The 19262-nt window shown below is 50.4% G+C and overlaps 1 protein-coding gene across 1 annotated transcript; it reads left to right on the top strand.

Annotated features, from left to right (window-relative positions):
- Nucleotides 1-3521: 3521 nt before the first annotated feature.
- On the top strand, nt 3522-13797 carry SYCE1 (synaptonemal complex central element protein 1). Its single transcript, XM_004265688.3, has 13 exons — nt 3522-3669; nt 7058-7120; nt 7758-7817; nt 8164-8238; nt 8892-8939; nt 10777-10831; nt 11537-11626; nt 11874-11937; nt 12736-12802; nt 12873-12996; nt 13066-13176; nt 13311-13398; nt 13644-13797. Exons 1-13 carry the CDS (start codon nt 3600-3602, stop codon nt 13719-13721), a joined length of 993 nt encoding a protein of 330 aa, XP_004265736.1. The 5' UTR covers nt 3522-3599; the 3' UTR covers nt 13722-13797.
- Nucleotides 13798-19262: the final 5465 nt, after the last annotated feature.

The raw sequence follows: 19262 nt of genomic DNA, 5'->3' as shown, positions 1-19262 counted from the left end.
TCGCAGCATGTGGGATCTTTCTGGACCAGGGATCCAACCCGGGTCCCCTGCATTGGCAGGCGGATTCTTAACCACTGCGCCACCAGGGAAGCCCGACTGCATTCTTCTTAAACGAGCCTGACCTACACTTACACGAGATGGTTTTCTCTTGTATGCACACTGACATAGGCACCTTCAGTCTGAACTGCAGACCTTTGGCTTCACCACCTCCACTGACAGCGTTAGCTTCACCTGCTGTGAACCACCTCCTATACGATTTCCAGAACCAGAAAGCATCGAAGAGCTCATGCTCACGTGTAATCACGTTTTACAGGACCAGAGACTGTGCACTAGCATATGGGCAACTCATACTGTCCTCCCTTGATAGCAAGAAGTTCTTCCACTTGCTAAAATAGCAACTGTGCTGTTGGTGGTAAACTCAAGGCTCTGGCTTTGGGCATCAGGTCCTCACATCAGAGACTGGCCCTGATTGCCCATGTGCCTCAAAGAGCACACAGACTTCATTTGTGGCTCTGGGAGGTGGGAGCCCAGGAGTCACACCTGGCCCCTGGCCATATTAATCACCCATCCTTGAAGAATAAAATTGCTCATTTTCCAGTCTTTTCTCTCTCCTTTGCAAAGAGCAGAGACCGAACGCTGGGTGGTAAGGAAACTCTAGCTTAGTGAAGCAGTAGGAGTTTCAAGGGTTATTCCATGCCACGCAGTCCACAGTTGGCAAGCTTTCTGCGGGACGCAGGGCCGAGCCCTAAGCTCACATGGCGCGCTGAGACCATGCGGCCCCAGTGAGAAACTGCCCATTGCGAGGCCCAGCGGCCCCCATATCCTTGAGTCTTAACGAGTATGAGTGTCAAAAGTTTATTACAGCTGGAAGGCCAAAGAATTATGGGGTAACAGTCTGCTGTTTGGATGTTGTGGCCAGGGCCACATTCAGTGTTGGAGGGTTATTACTTCTCTTGGCAGGCTATGAGGCTGTGAGGGAAGAGACACTTCTCTCAATCACATGGATGTAGGGAATTGAACCACCCAGGGGTCTGTCTATGCTGCCCAGGTAGCTATTCTATTGCACAGTAACATGGTCAGCTCAGTGACTGGCAACAAGGGCTTGACAGGGCCCAGGCTGGCCTGAGCTAGAGGACTGCAAATGCCTGCCTGGATGGTTGAAGGTCAAGGGCTGTCCTGGCTAAGACCTGACTGGCCACTTGAATAGGACAAAGGATCCATTCAGTCCCAGGAGGGCCCAACCAGCCTTCAAGTATGCAGCACGTGGGGGCTGGCAGGTCACTACCCCCAGTCCTATATAAACCCACACATGTCTTCTGAGTGCTCTGTGGGTCAGGGCTGTGCTGGAATCTGGGGCTGCCCAGACAGAGTGGGCAGAGGGTGGGAGGACAGAGGGACACCCTGTGGGATTTCTGGGGCCCTCCACAACACTTGACTGAGTAGAGTTAGATTTGAAACAATCAGTGACCAGAGTAGACATTTCATTCTTCTAACAGAGCCCAGTACTGGGGTACAGAAAATCAACGGTTCAGCTTACCTTCCTGACTCATGTGTGACCCTGGGCCACTCCTACCCTTCCTGGACGCCTCACAAAGATGGAGAGTGAGGAGGCGGAAGAGGACCAGTTATGCTTAAACCTAACTCTAACCCTAATCCTCTGATTCTAACACCCTAACTTATAACCCTAATCCCCCCATATATAATCCTAAACTGTAACAACCCTAGCCCCAGACCCCTAGACTGTGGACCCTGACCCCCTAAGCTCTAAATCTTAACCCTCCAAACCTGACTCTCTAATCCTGACCCATAACCCTAAACTCTGACCCCGACCCCAGCCCTAAACTCTAGCCTAGCACTGACCCTGATCCCCAACACTGACACTGACCCTGGATTTTGAGCCAGAGCCCAACCCTAACCCTAGGGGTTAGGGTCCTTAATCCTGATCCTAGCCCCTAACCCCAGGAAGTCTGTACAAGACGGGTTCTGGCTTCAAGGGTCATTTGAACTTTGGTCTGTCCATATCTTGCATATATCAGTTCATTCCCAAAGAAGTAGCCCCAGTAGCAAGGAGATCACGGTCCATTCTGCCATAGTTTGGGTCAGTAGTCCCTGACTTGAACCATGATCTTGGGCGGGAATGGCCATGGTCTCGAGTCTCTAATTCCTATCCCTGTCCCCGACCTCGATGCTGATCCTAACAATGAACAGTGACTCTGAATATGGCCTCTGACATTGACTCTTGACCCTTTCCCTGACCCTGGTCCCCAATCAGACTTTTGCTTGGACCCTGAATCCTAATTCTTACTCTGTGACTTTTCATAACCTTATCCATATCATGAGAGCTATGGATTTTTAGACAGCATATTCACATTGATGTGACAGTTCAAGCTTTGAAAACTTCAGAAGGGTGCATGTGGTAGCGGTGACAGCCTTTGTAAAGGCTTAAGGTGGGTTTGAGCCTATTTATCTTGAGGAAGGAGGCTGGTGGCTTGAGCAGAGTGGGTGAGGGGGAGTCCAGCCAGGTTGTCCTTTGACAGGATTACATGAAATAATCTCCTACCGTGACGAGAATAGGAACTGTTCTGGCACAGGAAGCCCTCCTTACATGTTAGTTCTTGTTTGCTATTACTATTTCCAGACTACAGATGAGGAAAACTGACGGCAGCTCTTAGAGCAAAGCTTTTCACAGGTAGTTCTCAAAACTGCTCCTCACACTTTGTTGTTACTGTCGTGATTGGATCCCGGTCAACAGGTGAGGAAGACGAGGGGTGGGATGTCTTGGAACAGGATTTGTGCACAGTGAACACTCAGATGTCCAGATTCAGGCTGGTAACTGTCACCTGCACCGCCTGCAACCAGGTCCACCGGCCTCCCCCAAAACGTGAATTCTGCCCCATCCAGCGCGCGGCAGGGAGCCTGGCTGAACCTCCCCTCCACATGCAGCCCTGAGGTCCACCACGGTCCTTCCAGATCCACAGGGGAACGCGGCAGTTCTGCACCCCCAGCCCGCCCTACAGACCCGACATCGTCCACCCTTCGGCCCCGCCTCCCTTGAGAATGTGTCACGCTAGGCAGGGCCAGCCTCGGGATCACGCTGGGAAGAATCAGGGTCTCGCTGCACCCTTGCCCTCTCCTCCGCGTCCAGCCACGAAGAGCGGCCAAGATGAGTCTGGTGGGGCCAACTCACGGCCTCGGTGCAGAACGCCCACGCGGAGATTTGCGGTAAACCGGAAACCTCGCCTAAGCCTGCAGAGACGGAAATCAAACTCGGCTCCCCACCGCCAGGCTCTGGCCCACTCGCCGCAACGCAGGTGACGTCACGTGGGGCGGGCTCTAGGGAGGCCTCTACACTCTCGCAGGCCACGGCTCCTCAACCGGCCAATCGCAAGCCTGGAAGACCAGGCGCCGCCCTCGCCTGCTCTGCCCTGAATCGGCACCGGGAGGCCTCAAGCATACGCACTGGCGCTTGCCCAACTGTCTATTCCGCGGTCCGCTCTCGAAGGGATCGGCGCGGGGCGCACTGCGCAGGCGTGCTGAGGGAGCCCCGCCCCCGGCGTGCGTTCCGTCCAATCCAAGCGGAGGCGCCAGACTGAGAGGAAATGGCGGGGCGCTCGGAGCTTTCGAGCGCGAAGCAGGCGGGAGCCGTGGGTCGGGCTGACGAGGCCGGAGGTAGAGCCGGGCGATAGAGGGCTGGGCGGGCAGGGAGCGCACGCGGGCGCCGCTTCGAGTCAGGGCGGACGTGGGGAAAAACGACTTTCGTCCCCTCCGGAAGGGTCTCGGCGGCTCTGCCGGCAGCCGCGAGGACTCACCCACAGGCCCGCGTCCTACATTCACACACCTCTCGCTGGCCTCGTTTGCCCCATCTGCTCCGTTTAAGTAGCTAAAAGTAGGCAGAGGACATCCTTTCGACTTGATATCACACTCAGATGATAGGAAGACTAGTGGGTGAAGGCTTTGCAGTAGCCCATCTAGCACCAATTTTAACATTTAAATTATTTTTCCCCCTTTTTGGTCACCTTCCTAGAGGATCACACAAAACATATAGATGCATGGACTGGATGGTCCCTGTAGCCTGGGTGGTGGTACGAAAACGGGGAGGGAACAGCTAAATCCCATGCAGTTCTCTACTGATGGGCGTTCACGTTTTTTTCCCACTTTTGACATAAATGTTGCTTCAGTGTCATTTAACATACCTTTTGCATATTTAACCAAGCATATCTGATGGATACATTCCTAGAAGTGGAATTTGTCTTCAAAATGTTGGTGTAGCCAGGCTGGCCTCCAAAAGGTTGCATCAGTTTCCACGGTCTGCCAGTTTCCCTACATCATCACAAACACTGGGCCTTATCAGACTTACTAATCTTTACCAACCTGCCAGATGCAACATGTTATTTTCATCTCTTTAATTATGACTGAAGTGGTACGTCTTTTCAAATATTATTAGCCATCTGTGTAGTTTTTGGTTAATTGTTCTCTCCATTTCTCCATTCTTACGTAGAAATGATTATTTACCTTCTCTATATTGTTTGATTGGTTGGTTGCTTTATTTTTTTTTAACTTTTTATTATGGATAAATTTAAGCACATACAAAAAAATATACAGGCACATGAAAAGATACTCAACATTGCTAATTATTAGAGAAATGCAAATCAAAACTACAATGAGGCATCACCTCACACTGGTCAAAATGGCCACCATCAAAATGTCTACAAATAATAAATGCTGGAGAGGGTGTGGAGAAAAGGGGACCCTCCTACACGGTTGGTGGGAATATAAACTGGTGCAGCCACTATGGAGAACAGTATGGAGGTTCCTCAAAAAAAAAAAAAACTAAAAATAGAGTTACTGTATTATCCAGCAATCCCATTCCTGGGCATATATCCGGCCAAGACGAAAGCTCTAATTCAAAAAGATACGTGCACCCCAGTGTCATAGCAGCACTGTTTACAGTAGCCAAGATGTGGAAGCAACTTAAATGTCTATTGACAGATGAATGGATAAAGAAGATGTGGTACATATATACAATGGATTATTACTAAGACATAAAAAGTAAGGAAATAATGCCATTTGTAGCAACATGGATGGACCTAGAGATTATCATACTAAGTGAAGTAAGTCAGAGAAATATATGATATCACTTATATGTGGAATCTAAAACTGGTACAAATTAACTTACTCACAAAACAGAAATAGACTCACAGACACAGAAAAGAAATTTATGGTTGCCAAAGGGGAAAGGGGTGTGGGAGAGTTAAGTTAGGATTGGGATTAACAGATACACACTACTAAATAGAAACAAGGACCTACTCTATAGCACAGGGAACTATATTCAATATCTTGTAATCTATAATGGAAAAGAATCTGAAAAGTATATATATAATATAACCAAATCACTTTGCTGTACACCTGAAACTAAAACACTGTTGTAAATCAACTATACTTCAATTTAAAAACTTTTTTTTTAATATTTACTTATTTATTTATTTGGCTGTGCTGGGTCTTAGTTGCAGCACACGGGATCTGCATTGCAGCATGTGGGATCTTTAGCTGTGGCATATGGGATCACGTTCCCTGACCAGGGATCGGACCCGGGTTCCCTGCATTGGGAGTGCAGAGTCTTAACCACTGGACCACCAAGGAAGTCCTAAAAACATTTTCTTAAGTCAAGAACAAAGTATAATTACCCCATGAACTCATCTTTCAGTTTTAACAATTATCAGCTCTTGGCCAATCTTGTTTCCTCGTTATCCTCACCCACTCCCTACCACCGACTCCACTGTTTCATTTCGAAGTATCCCAGGCAACATAACATATCATCCATAGATATTGGGTTGGCCAAAAAGTTCGTCCGGGTTTTTCCATTAAGATGGTATGGAAAAACCCAGACGAACTTTTTGGCCAACCCAATATTTGCATATATCTCTCTAAAACATAAGCACTCTGCAGAAAAGTAACCACAATAGCATTGTCACATGTGAATAATGGCTACAATAATTCCTTTGTTTCATCAACTATCTAGTCAGTTTTCAAATTTCCTTGATTGTGTCATCACCATTTTAAAAAGTGCTTTCGATTGAATCGAAATCCAAGTATGGTCCATTTATTGAAATTGGTTGATACGTTTCTTTAATCTCTTTTTGTCTGTAAGGGTCTTCCTTTCTCCCTTTTCCCCCAAAATATATTTAAATTAAAGAAACTGGGTTGTTTTTCCTGTGACGTTTCCCAGTGTGGATGTTACTAATTGCATGCCCATGTGCCACTTAAAATGTTCCGCTCTCCCTGTATTTCCTCTGAATTGGTTATTTAGATTGAGAGGCTTAACAAGTATTAGTGTCATTTTTTTACAAGAATCCTACATTGAATTTTTACATTACATAGCTCATAATATCCAGTTATTTTTATTGTGATGTTAATCCATTAATAATAATTGCCTAGATCTACTAATTCATCAAGGAGTTAAAAATAAGTGCCTATATTGATTATAAGCAAGTTAATATGAAATATTTTACTTGGAGGCTACAGAATAACAATTGTATATAGGAAGGCTGTTTATATTTATTTAAATGAGACATCTTATTAGATTTTCTCAGTATTCCTTGTAAGGTTTCTTTGGGTAATATTCTCTAGAAATTTCTAGTTCATTATGCCACCTACTAGTTAACAGTGATTTCTGAATCCTTGTTTCCAGTTTTTAATACCACTTCTTTTTTTTTCTTTCATTATTACATCCTGAGCTTTGGCCAAGCCTTGAACAGTATCAGCAGTAAGAGTGCACCCCTTTCCTTGCCCTGAGTTTTATTAAGGGGAAATCTGTGGTGTCATTTCACCCTTTAGGAAAGTCTGCCCAGGAAGGGCCGGTTCATCCCTTGTGCAGTGTCTCCCTCAGGGCAAGGAGCAGACGCCCCACTCTGGCTGGAGACCTGCCCTCAGGCCACCTCAGTCCCGGCCCAGTGTTATCAGATCCTTCCTCGGGCCTCTCCCTCCTACATAATTCTTTTTTTTTTAAATCTTTATTGGAGCCTACATAATTCTTAAATGTTTGGTTTTCTCTCCACAGGGCAGGCCAAGTCCTCACAGAAAATTGAAGACTTGATGGAAATGGTGAAGCGGTTACAGAAAGGTCACATGTCTCCTCTGTAACTGGGGCTCAGCCTGAGATTTGGGGTCAGGCAGAAGTGGAATCAATTCCAAGGCCCAAAATTCACCACCTTGGGAAATTAACTCATTTGTTCTCTCTTACTTTTAAAACAATTTTTTGAAGTAAAAATATGAACCCATGATTCAAAATTCAAGTATAAGGGGATAAAGTACAAACGTTTTCCCAAAACTCAGCTGCAGTCCCCTTGCTGGCCGTCCATTTGGTTCCCATGCACTCTGCTGGATCCAGGGTTTCACCTTCCCTCCACCTCACCTCCGCTCCTCTGGCTTGCTCACCAGGCACCTTCCACCCGTGTTCCCACCTTAGGGCAGGCCTTTGTACTGACTGTCTCCCACCCCCACCCAGGGAACAGCAAGGTCTGCCCCCCTCACTTCATTTGGGGCCCTCAAGGGGTCTTGCCATATCTGAAGAAGCACGTCCCACTCCACTTTGTAATCTGTTGCCCCTCCTCTGTTTCTCTTGACTGCACTTAACCACAACCTGACTCAGGTTCTTTATCTGTTCCTGTCTCCCCTCCCCAGAATGTGAGCCCTTGGAGGGCATCCACCTCCCTTCACCTGCCCTGTCATCTTCACTCAACCTCCTTGTTTCCCTGCAGCCGGAAGCCTAGAGCCCAGGATTGAGGTCCTGATTAACCGGATTAATGAGGTCCAGCAAGGTGAGCTCAGGACCTTGGCTTGTCTGCCAGGTGCGGTTGCGTGATTGGCAGGGCCCAGTGCAAAATGAAAATGTAGGGCCCCTTGTTCCAAATTACTGTGTTTTGAAAGAGCAGAGCATTAAACTCAGCATGGGTTGGTCGGGCCCATCTAAATTCAGGTGCTATACTCACACGTTTATTAACCTGTCCTGCTGTCAACTGAGCCCAACAAGAAAGGCTTGGGCTCTGGAAGCCTTGTTGCCTGCTTCCGGAAACAAGAATCTGGGCCCCTCTAGGTTTGCTTAAAGACAAATGTGAAATGTTTGCAAGGACAGACACTTACACAATGTTCTGCGGTTTGGCACAGCAAAAAAGAAAGCCAGTGAGGAGCTAGGAGAGGCCCGGACTGTCTGGGAGACCCTGCAGAAGGAACTGGACTCATGTAAGCTTGTGGGGGATGACCCAGAGGTCCCCACAATGTCATGCATCCTTGAACCCAGTATTCCAATCAGCATCCTTGCCGTGGCCAAGGGCTCCTGCCCCCTCTCCAACCTCAGGTCCTACCAATCTCCCCGCTCCAACTCTGTGGGTGGGAGTGTTCCGGAAACACCCTCCAAGCATACTCTTACCTTAGGGGCTTTGCTAGGAGAGGTTCCCCCAGATAATACAGGTTCCTATTGCCTCACATCATCATTCGGTTCTCAGCTCAAATGTCCCCGTCTCAGAGAGGCCTTCCCCAGTTACCCCACCCAAAGACCACACTCTGCCCACACCTAGTCACATGGCTCTTACTGCTTGATGTGTTTCTTCGCAGCCCTTATCCAACTTCATGCAATGTGTTCATTTTTCCTCTTCCCTCCATGTAAACGCACTGCCATTCCACAGGGTCCTCACAGCCACCCTTTATCAACTTGAGGGCCCTTTGATGCTTACAGGGAGTATGGGCCCAAGAGGGAAGGGGCTCACCTCGAGGGGTCTGCATCTGGGGTTGGGGGTAGGGCTGTACCAGACCACACATGTGACCATGGGCAAGCCCAGTCCCTGAAGGTTCAGTGTGTGGACTCTGATGCCTGAACATGTCACTGCTTTTTCCAGTGAGTGGAGAGAAAGTGCGCCTGAAAGAGACCTTGAGCAAAAAGCAAGGTAACTGCAGCCACTGTGTCTCCAGTTTGCCTTTGCCGCCCTGCGGAAGCCCCCTCTCTGGAAGTAGGAGCCTTTGCCGCCCTGCGGAAGCCCCCTCTCTGAAAGTAGGAGCCTTTGCCGCCCTGCGGAAGCCCCCTCTCTGGAAGTAGGAGCCTTTGCCGCCCTGCGGAAGCCCCCTCTCTGGAAGTAGGAGCCTTTGCCGCCCTGCGGAAGCCCTCTCCCTCTCTCTCTGGAAGTAGGAGCCTTTGCCGCCCTGCGGAAGCCCTCTCTCTGGAAGTAGGAGCCTTTGCCGCCCTGCGGAAGCCCCCTCTCTGGAAGTAGGAGCCTTTGCCGCCCTGCGGAAGCCCCCTCTCTAGAAGTAGGAGCCTTTGCCGCCCTGCGGAAGCCCCCTCTCTGGAAGTAGGAGCCTTTGCCGCCCTGCGGAAGCCCCCTCTCTGGAAGTAGGAGCCTTTGCCGCCCTGCGGAAGCCCCCTCTCTGGAAGTAGGAGCCTTTGCCGCCCTGCGGAAGCCCCCTCTCTGGAAGTAGGAGCCTTTGCCGCCCTGCGGAAGCCCCCTCTCTGGAAGTAGGAGCCTTTGCCGCCCTGCGGAAGCCCCCTCTCTGGAAGTAGGAGCCTTTGCCGCCCTGCGGAAGCCCCCTCTCTGGAAGTAGGAGCCTTTGCCGCCCTGCGGAAGCCCTCTCCCTCTCTCTCTGGAAGTAGGAGCCTTTGCCGCCCTGCGGAAGCCCTCTCTCTGGAAGTAGGAGCCTTTGCCGCCCTGCGGAAGCCCCCTCTCTGGAAGTAGGAGCCTTTGCCGCCCTGCGGAAGCCCCCTCTCTAGAAGTAGGAGCCTTTGCCGCCCTGCGGAAGCCCCCTCTCTGGAAGTAGGAGCCTTTGCCGCCCTGCGGAAGCCCCCTCTCTGGAAGTAGGAGCCTTTGCCGCCCTGCGGAAGCCCCCTCTCTGGAAGTAGGAGCCTTTGCCGCCCTGCGGAAGCCCCCTCTCTGGAAGTAGGAGCCTTTGCCGCCCTGCGGAAGCCCTCTCCCTCTCTCTCTGGAAGTAGGAGCCTTTGCCGCCCTGCGGAAGCCCTCTCTCTGGAAGTAGGAGCCTTTGCCGCCCTGCGGAAGCCCCCTCTCTGGAAGTAGGAGCCTTTGCCGCCCTGCGGAAGCCCCCTCTCTAGAAGTAGGAGCCTTTGCCGCCCTGCGGAAGCCCCCTCTCTAGAAGTAGGAGCCTTTGCCGCCCTGCGGAAGCCCCCTCTCTGGAAGTAGGAGCCTTTGCCGCCCTGCGGAAGCCCCCTCTCTGGAAGTAGGAGCCTTTGCCGCCCTGCGGAAGCCCTCTCTCTGGAAGTAGGAGCCTTTGCCGCCCTGCGGAAGCCCCCTCTCTGGAAGTAGGAGCCTTTGCCGCCCTGCGGAAGCCCCCTCTCTGGAAGTAGGAGCCTTTGCCGCCCTGCGGAAGCCCTCTCCCTCTCTCTGGAAGTAGGAGCCTTTGCCGCCCTGCGGAAGCCCTCTCTCTGGAAGTAGGAGCCTTTGCCGCCCTGCGGAAGCCCCCTCTCTAGAAGTAGGAGCCTTTGCCGCCCTGCGGAAGCCCTCTCTCTAGAAGTAGGAGCCTTTGCCGCCCTGCGGAAGCCCTCTCTCTGGAAGTAGGAGCCTTTGCCGCCCTGCGGAAGCCCTCTCCCTCTCTCTCTGGAAGTAGGAGCCTTTTGAAACCTGAATCACCGCGCATCCCTCCTGTGGCTTCCACCAAACATGCAGTAGATGACAGAGTCCCATCGACTCCAGAGACCCCACAGGGTCTAGCACTTTTACCTCTGCCCAGACCTCATGCCCTGATGGGCTCTCACGGGGCCCTCACTTCCTCTCCCTGCAGAGACCCTGAGGATCCTCCGGCTCCACTGCCAGGAGAAGGAAAGTGAGGCACAGAGGTAAGAGCTTCCCCCTGGCCCCCGCTCAGCGCTGTCCATTCTGGTAGAGAGAGAAAGCAGAGGAAATCGGTCTTAGACCCACAGCTCTCATCTTCTCCCTAAAACGGGGAGGCCAAATGCCTGTCTTCCCACCTTGACTCCAACAGTAGGCAGTAGTGTTAGGAGTACTCATTCACGGGGACGGGCATTCATTTGCTAGAATGTCAATTAAATTCCCTCGGCTGGTTTTTATTCTATACCTTCATACTTTCTGCAGGCTGTCTTGGCTGTCTACTCACCTGTCCCTTCATTTAGGCGTCAAGCCAACCATCTGTGCACCAGTCTCTCTCCATTCATCCATTATCCCTCCGTCCACCCAACTACTTGTACATCCATGTCTCTACCTCCTGAATCTTTATTTTGCTCATTTTGTGACCAGAGGCCCCAAGCCCCTAGCATACCAACTTTGAAACTGTTTGAGAAATTCACATGAGATTAATATGTGTGTGTGCCTGTACTTGTGACCATGCCCACATTGATCTCCCCAGTCTTCACAATGACATTTCCAGAGGGCATGAGCTCATGCCCCCCTCCCACAAAGTTACAGAGAAGGACCTCAATCTAGAAGGTTAGAACAGACCTCAAGAGAAGGACGCGGAAGCCCCACCCCAGGCCCCTCCTAGGGAGACATTCAGAAAACATGACGGCTGCCTTGCGTCTTGCCAGGAAGCATACCATGCTGCAGGAGTGCAAGGAGCGAATTTCTGCCCTGAACTCCCAGATGGGGCAGGAGAAGAACAAGCAGAGGCAGTTGAGGTAAAGCCCATTGCCCAAGGCCTGGGGGCTGGATGCATTGTAAGTGGGGGGAATGCTAAGAATGGGGGTTAGAAGACGAGCTGGCTGAGCTGAAGCTTGGAGGGTCAAGGAGGCAAAGGTGCTCCCAGCAGAGTGAGGAGCATGGGCGAGCTCTCCCATGTCTCTGCATGAAGACCCCGGCCTGAGCCAGGTTGAGGAGGGGCGTCTCTCAGCCCACGGCCCCTCATCCTGTGTGGTTGGTCCCCAGGTTGGATTTTGAGGAGCAACTGGAGGATCTGATGGGCCAGCATAAGGGCCTCTGGGAATTCCACGTGAGTCACTCGGGGCCACTCCTTCCACCTTCCACATCTTCTCTGGCAGCACCAGCCCAAACCTCGGGGTCATCCTCCAGGCCTCCTTCCTCTCAGTTGCCGCACCCAGTTCCTGAGCAGCCCTGGCAGCCGTGTGTTAGAATCATGCTCAGTCCAGTTCCTCGTCACCCTCACTGCCACCCGGTATTGTCCTCTTCACTGGCCCTGCCCACCCATCCCTGATGCCCTCCCAGGGGCCTTAAGTGGTCAGGAGGAGCCCTGATGAACCAAGGAGGGGTTATCCATCAAGGAGACTCCTGGGTGTGTCTGGGGCCATCACACACACAGGGCAGATAGTGGGGAACCAGGCAGGCCGGTGTTTGCCACCTGGGGATCCCAAACAAGAAAACAGAATGAATGTCAGGATGGAAGGGCTCAGTGCGGTCACAGAGCGGGAAGAGAAGGAGCTGCAGGGCTGGGCTGGTAACTGACTCTCCAGAGAACAGCCTCGATTTGTGGTGTTTGCAGGATGCCCTGTAGCGAATACCCCAGGGCTGATTTCAAACCTTGCAGAATTCCTGAACACTAACCCTCACGAGCCTCCCCAGCATAGCACCACAGGTATCTGGGGTGAAACAGCTCCAGGTGGACAGAATGGCCAATGGAAAGGCCCTGAGGCTGGGCCATGCCTGGCATGCATGGAGGGCCAGAGCAGCAGGAAGTAAGGCATGCAGAGTAAAGACCAGATCCAGATCGGCTTCTCTGAGGCACATGGGAGGAAGCCAGGAGATGTGGACAGGCTGCCTTTCTACCCCTCAGAAGCCAGAGCAGCTGGCCCTGGAGATCGCCGCCCTGGACAGCAGCAAGGAGAAGCTGCTCAAGGAAGGTGAGGCCTGGAGAATGGGGATGCCCTGCCCTGCCCTGCCCTGCCCTGCCACTGTCCCTTCCTGCTGCAGAAAAGCTGGTGGAGGCAAAGCTGGAGGATGTGAAGCATCGTCTGTGCTCCCAGTTCGGAGCCAAGGGCTGCTCGGCAATCACTGAGGGGCTCTTCCTGCGCAGCCAGGAAGCAGCAGCTGTGGTGTAAGAGAGGGACGGTGCGGGGGGCGGAGGGGAGGGAGAGGTGCTGCCATCACTGACGCCCACCCTCAGGCATCTGTTTGAGGAGGAGAACAAGAAGGCCGGGGAGTTCCTGGAGGCTGCTGCCCAGCGCCAGGAGCAGCTGCAGCAGAAGTGCCGGCAGCTGCAGCAGCAGAGGCAGAGGTAGGCGTGGTCCCCAAGGGGAAGGTGGCTAAGGGAGTCTCTGCTCCCTCCTAGACTCTGTCACTTGGTCTCTTTACAATCCTTCCCTTCTCCCCCTACCCTCCTACCCTACCCCCTTACCCCTTTTTGTCCAGGCTGAAGGAGGAGCTGGAAAAGCTTGGAGTGCAGGTCCCTGCTCAAGGCCAGAGCAATCAAGAGGAAGGGGCTGGCCCAGGAGAAGCTGTGAGTCCTGGCATCTGGCAGTCCTGGCAGAGACAGCTTATGAAAGGAGCTCTGGGTGGGGAGGCAAGGAGGGGTTCTGCAGAGAGCTCAGAAGATGGTCTTCAGAGAAGGGCATTCCCAAAGGGACACAGCCAAGGCAAAGGTGCAGAAGCTGGCAGCAGTGGGGTGAGGAAGGGCAGGACCCAGGGAGGGTGTGGGCATGGGGATGTGAGGAGACTCCCACGTCACACTCTGACCTCCCGCAGGCCAATCCCAAGCCCCTTGGAGTCAGTGAGGAGAAAGACCCAGAGCCGCCCACTAAGCAGAGCCTGATGCCCTCCTAGGCAAGGAGGAGCCACCCTGCACTAGAGCTTATGCCCTGCACTGGAGCTTATGGGCTTCAGGAAATAAAGGCACCATATTAACACAACTGCCTCAGCTGAGTCTGTGTTAGGTGGGGGGTTGTCCATCCCAAGACCCCTGGCACCTGAGACTGAGTGAAGCCTTGGCCACACTCTGCCTCTTGGCTTCAGCCAGAGTCCCACAGCAGGCACTCAATAAGTGCTTCCCTCACCTCACAGTCTCTGGTCTGCTCATCTCTAGGACTTGACATGTTCTGGGTCCCCAGGCAGAGGGATGCAAGACTGAGACCCTCTCACAATAGGCCCAGCGGTTCTGAAAACCCAGCCTGTGATAGTTTCTTCCATTCCTTATTCAGGCCTAGACCACAGAGTCTCAGAAATCCCAACAAGGACCAAGGGTCCTCAGCCAGTCAGTTCCATGCCCACAGCCCCCACTGATTCGCTGAGAAAAAGAAATGTAATTGGAGCCTAAATGTAATTTGTGCCTGCATAGGCACAAAACCTGTACCTGAGACACTTGTCACAAGAACATAATATGTTAGAAATCCTCAGTGTCGGGGAAGTCAGTCACCTAGGACGGTTGGTGCTTAGGGCATGTTTCAGATCCACTGGAGGGCATCACCCAAGCCAGGGCAATGATGGGAGTCAAAGTCTGTGTTCTTGGGTCAAAAGACAGTGAATTCAGTGCGCACAAAGAGATTCCTTCTCTTGAACGGCTCCCCCATCCAGGTAGGACAGTGACACAGTCGGGCAGACAAACCTCAACAGCTCTCATTTCTGAATATATACATATATATATATATATATATATCCATTTCTGTAACTGGTCGTGGAATCACAGCCAGTATTTATATCCATCTTCACCTTCTTCCACCACCCATTCTGCTTCCCCTTTGCCTTCATCAAGCAACTCAGCCGTCTGTGCCTTTTTACCCGGTGGAGTGACCAAAACCTTTATTCCTGAAGGATCTGGGCCATGAGTACTCTTGCTGGATTGGATTGTTATCGTTTTTCATTGGCATTAATCACAGGGCGTGGTCATACTCAAAGAAACCCTAAGGTATCTCCTGTATCACAGACATGGTTTCCCTACCTGCACTGATGAGAAGTCCAGTTTCCCTGTGGTAGTCAGGCTCAGTGATCAGTCACACCAGCCAGCACAGGGACTCCTTTGCCTGTTGATTCACAGGCATGAGAAGCCCAAGGGGGCTGAGCAGCGGTCTTAACTTCCCGTTCAGTGGAATCATTATTGTATCTCCTAGTGGAGGCATTCCTCCCTCTGGGACTAAGGCCTCTAGGCCAGTGGAATATACAGTTGGGGGAACAGGAAGCAAAACTTTTCCAGCTGATCGCTAGGGACAACAGTGAATGTTACCACTCCCATTTCCACCCCATGATTTTTGGACCTTAGAGTGCTGGCCATGGGAGACAGCACCATATATTAGACACTGATTCAGAACATATGCAACCTTCTGGAGAACCCTGTCCCAGCCCTGCAAGGTATTGCCACCTAGCTGGTATTGTAACTGAGTCTTCAAAAGACCATTCCACCATTCTATCAAGCCAGCTGCTTCAGGATGGCAGGAGCATGGTAAGACCAGTGAATTCCATCACAACTTGGGCCCACTGCATAACTTTTTTTTGTTGTTAAGGGAACTCTTCAATCAGAAGTAATGCTGTGTATGAGACCATGATAGTGAATAGGAATTCTTAACTCTGCAGATGGCAGTTTGGGCCGAAGCATTGTGTACAGGGAAGGCAAATCCACATCCACATTTAACCCTACCCTCATTCCTTCTGGGGTAGCAGGCATTACTGATATTAACCAAGGCACATAGTTCACTTCTCAGAATACACCATGTTAGACTCTTTAAAAAGGCCTTCAATAGCACTTTTATCTTCCTGATAGGTTCTTGATAGCCGATTCAACTGAGAGACATGATGGTCTCCTCAGACAGTTTTTCAAATTCCACTCCAGCAAATGGACACCTTATATGGGTCTCTGTCTTGTCCCAGGCCTTAATCGCTTAATTCAAAGCCCCTTGTGAAACCATACCCTGTAATTTACAAGGTCCATGTAGTAGAAACAAAATGATACACCAAGAACACCAGGGAAACCACAGATAGGGAAACAACTTGCTGATGCACAGGCACATTGAGGGACTAGGGTGACTGATAGTGAACGTTAGATGTCACGAGCCAAAAATTCAACCCCTGCTACACACCAAACACCCTGAATTTGCACATATGACACATGAAGAGCAGAGCAGTACTGCCTGGGCAGAGAACTCAATACTTCCATTGAAACTTACACGTACTTTTCACCAATCATTTCTGAGCTCCCTGCCCCTCTTTCTCCCTCTTTCCAAGATAAATACACCACTTTGCCTCCTGTCTCCTTGCTTGGCCACCCTGCAATAAAGCCTTTTTTTTTTCTGCAAAAGACTTGTCTCAATATTTGGTCTTTTCTATTGTGTAGCAGGAAACGAGCCCACACGCTTGGTTACAAATTTGCTGACATCTCCATGTACTCCAGGACTGTTCTCACAGGCAGTGTGGACTACGGAAAAGATAAATAGAAAACTCCACTTCGTAAATGAAATTCACATTTGGAGATAATAAAATCAAAACCATATTCCATAAGGATAAAACCAGAACACCTCTACCTGTTACTGATACGTGCTGGAGGAAAATCAACATCAAATGACAAAAGCCAGCCAAGTGAGCTGTAACCACTCTGCTGGATGTCACCTTACTGTCAGTCTGGGTGTTTTCATTGGTTTGCAAACCAGAGTCCCAAACCTTCCAAGGAAGCCATGGTTTAAACCAACATGGTGAATGCAGGCCGACATGCCATCACTTTTGACTAATACAAGTTTTACAACCCAAAGACTGCAGGCTAGCCTGTCACCATCCAAACCAACAGCTGAGGCAAAGGGACCTAGAAATTGGCCAAATTAGAGGGCCTGTCTAGAGGGTAATGCCAAAGCTCCACAGCCACAGATATTTTAATTGTCAACCGGACACCCTGCTAACAACATACACCCAAATCAGGCCATATGACTTAAACCTATTTGCAACAGAATCCAACTCATCACCCATCTGGGAAAAACCTTGGAGAGTTAAAACCTCAGATCTGGCCATCTTTAATGGAGCCTTTAACTGCGCCAGTTGAGTGCCGGCACTTTGGTTCATGATGACAGCATCACAGGTGCCAACATCACCTTGGCTACCTGTGCACCCACGGCCCCTTAACTTAAAAGATATTTGCAAGTCAAGCTCCCAGGCCCAACGCTGCCTTCAAATTAGACAAGTTGTTCAGCATCTTTATAATGCCAAAGAGTCAGAAAAATAAGACTCATACCACTCCAAGTGGGTGTCCACTTGAAAAGGATACCCCAGTCTCACATTCTAGACAATATTGCTCTATCCAGGAGCTCAATGTTGGAGATGACATCGCCCCCTGAGGTGGAGACAACTCTGTCCTGGACACTAAAACCTCTGCTCCAGGGGTGCCTAAGACTTGCCCCACCCAAGGTGCTGGCAAACTAGCTCCAGGACATTCACTGCTTTTCTTCCTTTGACATTAGGGATTCTGTTGTGTTTCTTGAGCTCCTGGCCTGCTTATCCCATGATCCAAGTATACTCTTGCTCTCTGCAGAAACATACATCCCTACACGTCTACGCCTAAAGGGAAATCTGTAGAGATTACTACTGTCTGTACCGTTCTACAAATTAATGGAGACTATTGCCTTTCCCAGGAGACAACTGCCACCTATCAGTCAATTCCTCAACCTGCTTGGGAAAGGACAACACACTCCCCAGTGCCTCTCCTACTCCCTGCCCCAGCTTTCCACCACGAATTCCCACCTGGAGTCTCCCACCATGAGCACCACGACCACCGCTTTCTACTAGTTAACACACGAATACAACGAATCTCTACACTGACTTCACTAACAATCCATACTCTCCAACAACATAGTGGCCAGACCTGCCACACTGACCCGAGAAATTGACCCTATGCTGTTTAGGGCAATGTATGTCCTACACTCATTTATTCAGGCCACTCCAATACCCCAAATACTTGAGCTCAGTATTGACTCAATTTTGCGGCCCTAGCTAGATGAGTTTACCCTCTTAAACGGCCAATTAAGTCCACACTCCCAAGCACCTGCTGAGTTGTACCCTCACACTCTGCACTACTGTACACCTGCCCTAATTGCCCTAGGGCCAGGTAGCAGAACAGTCAGGGACAGCCTCAATGCCCCAAAGTCCACTGAAAATATTCACATTAGCCAATCCTAAGCCTGCTTGCAATGCCTATTCCCTTCCTTCTTGCTGAATCCACAGTACAGGCACTGGATCCACAGTTCCCCCTCTCCTCTGTCTACCTCTGAGTGGCCCTGCACGGTGTGCCGTTTCTTCCCAGGAAATTGTAACTAAACTGTGAAACTTTCTGGATTCTCTCTCTTGTTCTGCAACCTCATGCAAGACAATAGGATTAAAACAGGGTCAGAGTGATAACGGCCAATTGTTAAGCCACACACACACACACACACACACACACACACACACACACACGTGTCAGCTTCCCATGTCTATTGGGTCAGTTGAGATGTACATGACCCAGCTCCTTACGGAGTACCCAACACGATGGATGTCAGCTTGTTCATAGTGGTCACCAGCTCAGTAGCATACACCTTACTGGCTTTTCCTCCTCTCCGCTGTCATTTCCCCCACTACCTCATTCCTGCTTTTTGCAATCACTTCCCAAATAAACTGCTTACACAAGCTCGTGTCTCACCTGTGTTTTGGAATACAAAACGAAGACAACAGGAAAACCAAGCAAGGCAACCCAGCCCCTACTCTGATCAAGTCAAAGACAAATATAGGGACTCCTTCCAAAAATAAATTGATACCCACCTTAACACTCCCACCAAGAATTAAAGAGTGGACAGGTCCCCAAGCTAGCAATCCCAACACAATCACCCAGCAGAATCAATTATCACCACCAGGAGAGTCAGTAGTACTTCCGTTGTGTTTTTCGGAACATCTGATTTGACCATTGACAGCTACCACTTAATGCTGGGAACATCTGCTTGGTGGAACCTCAGTCAGATACAGGATTTTAGCTGCAATGGATACTGGTTTCCATTGCTGTGTAAGAAATTACTGCAAACATAATAGTTTAATAAAAAGAAATGTACTCCCTCACATCTGGAAGACAGAAGTTCAAGATCAGTGTCACAGGGCTGAAACCAAAGTGTCAGCAGGGCCCATCTCCAGAGACTCTAGGGGATAATCTATCCCTTCCAGCCTCTGATGGCTGCTGGCATTCTTGTGGCCAAATCACTCTATATCATCTATCCCTTGGTGGTTTCAGGAATTTCTTAAGTGTCAAATCTTCTCTCATTTATAAGAACACTTGTGATTGCATTTAGAGTGTACCTGGACAACCCAAGATGATCTCATCAAAAAATCCTTGATTTAATCTGTACAACTCTTTCCATATAAGGTAACATA

This window comes from Orcinus orca, chromosome 14 (assembly GCF_937001465.1).
Source record: "Orcinus orca chromosome 14, mOrcOrc1.1, whole genome shotgun sequence".
NCBI classification, from domain to species: Eukaryota; Metazoa; Chordata; class Mammalia; order Artiodactyla; family Delphinidae; genus Orcinus; species Orcinus orca.
This window is presented reverse-complemented; position numbering and strand designations above follow the sequence as displayed.

Coding starts and splice junctions, on each gene's coding strand:
- SYCE1 (XM_004265688.3), top strand. CDS start 3,600: ATGGCGGGGCGCTCGGAGCTTTCGAGCGCGAAGCAGGCGGGAGCCGTG. Junction 11,627..11,873: donor AACAAGCAGAGGCAGTTGAG/GTAAAGCCCATT, acceptor GTTGGTCCCCAG/GTTGGATTTTGAGGAGCAAC. Junction 12,997..13,065: donor CAGGAAGCAGCAGCTGTGGT/GTAAGAGAGGGA, acceptor GCCCACCCTCAG/GCATCTGTTTGAGGAGGAGA.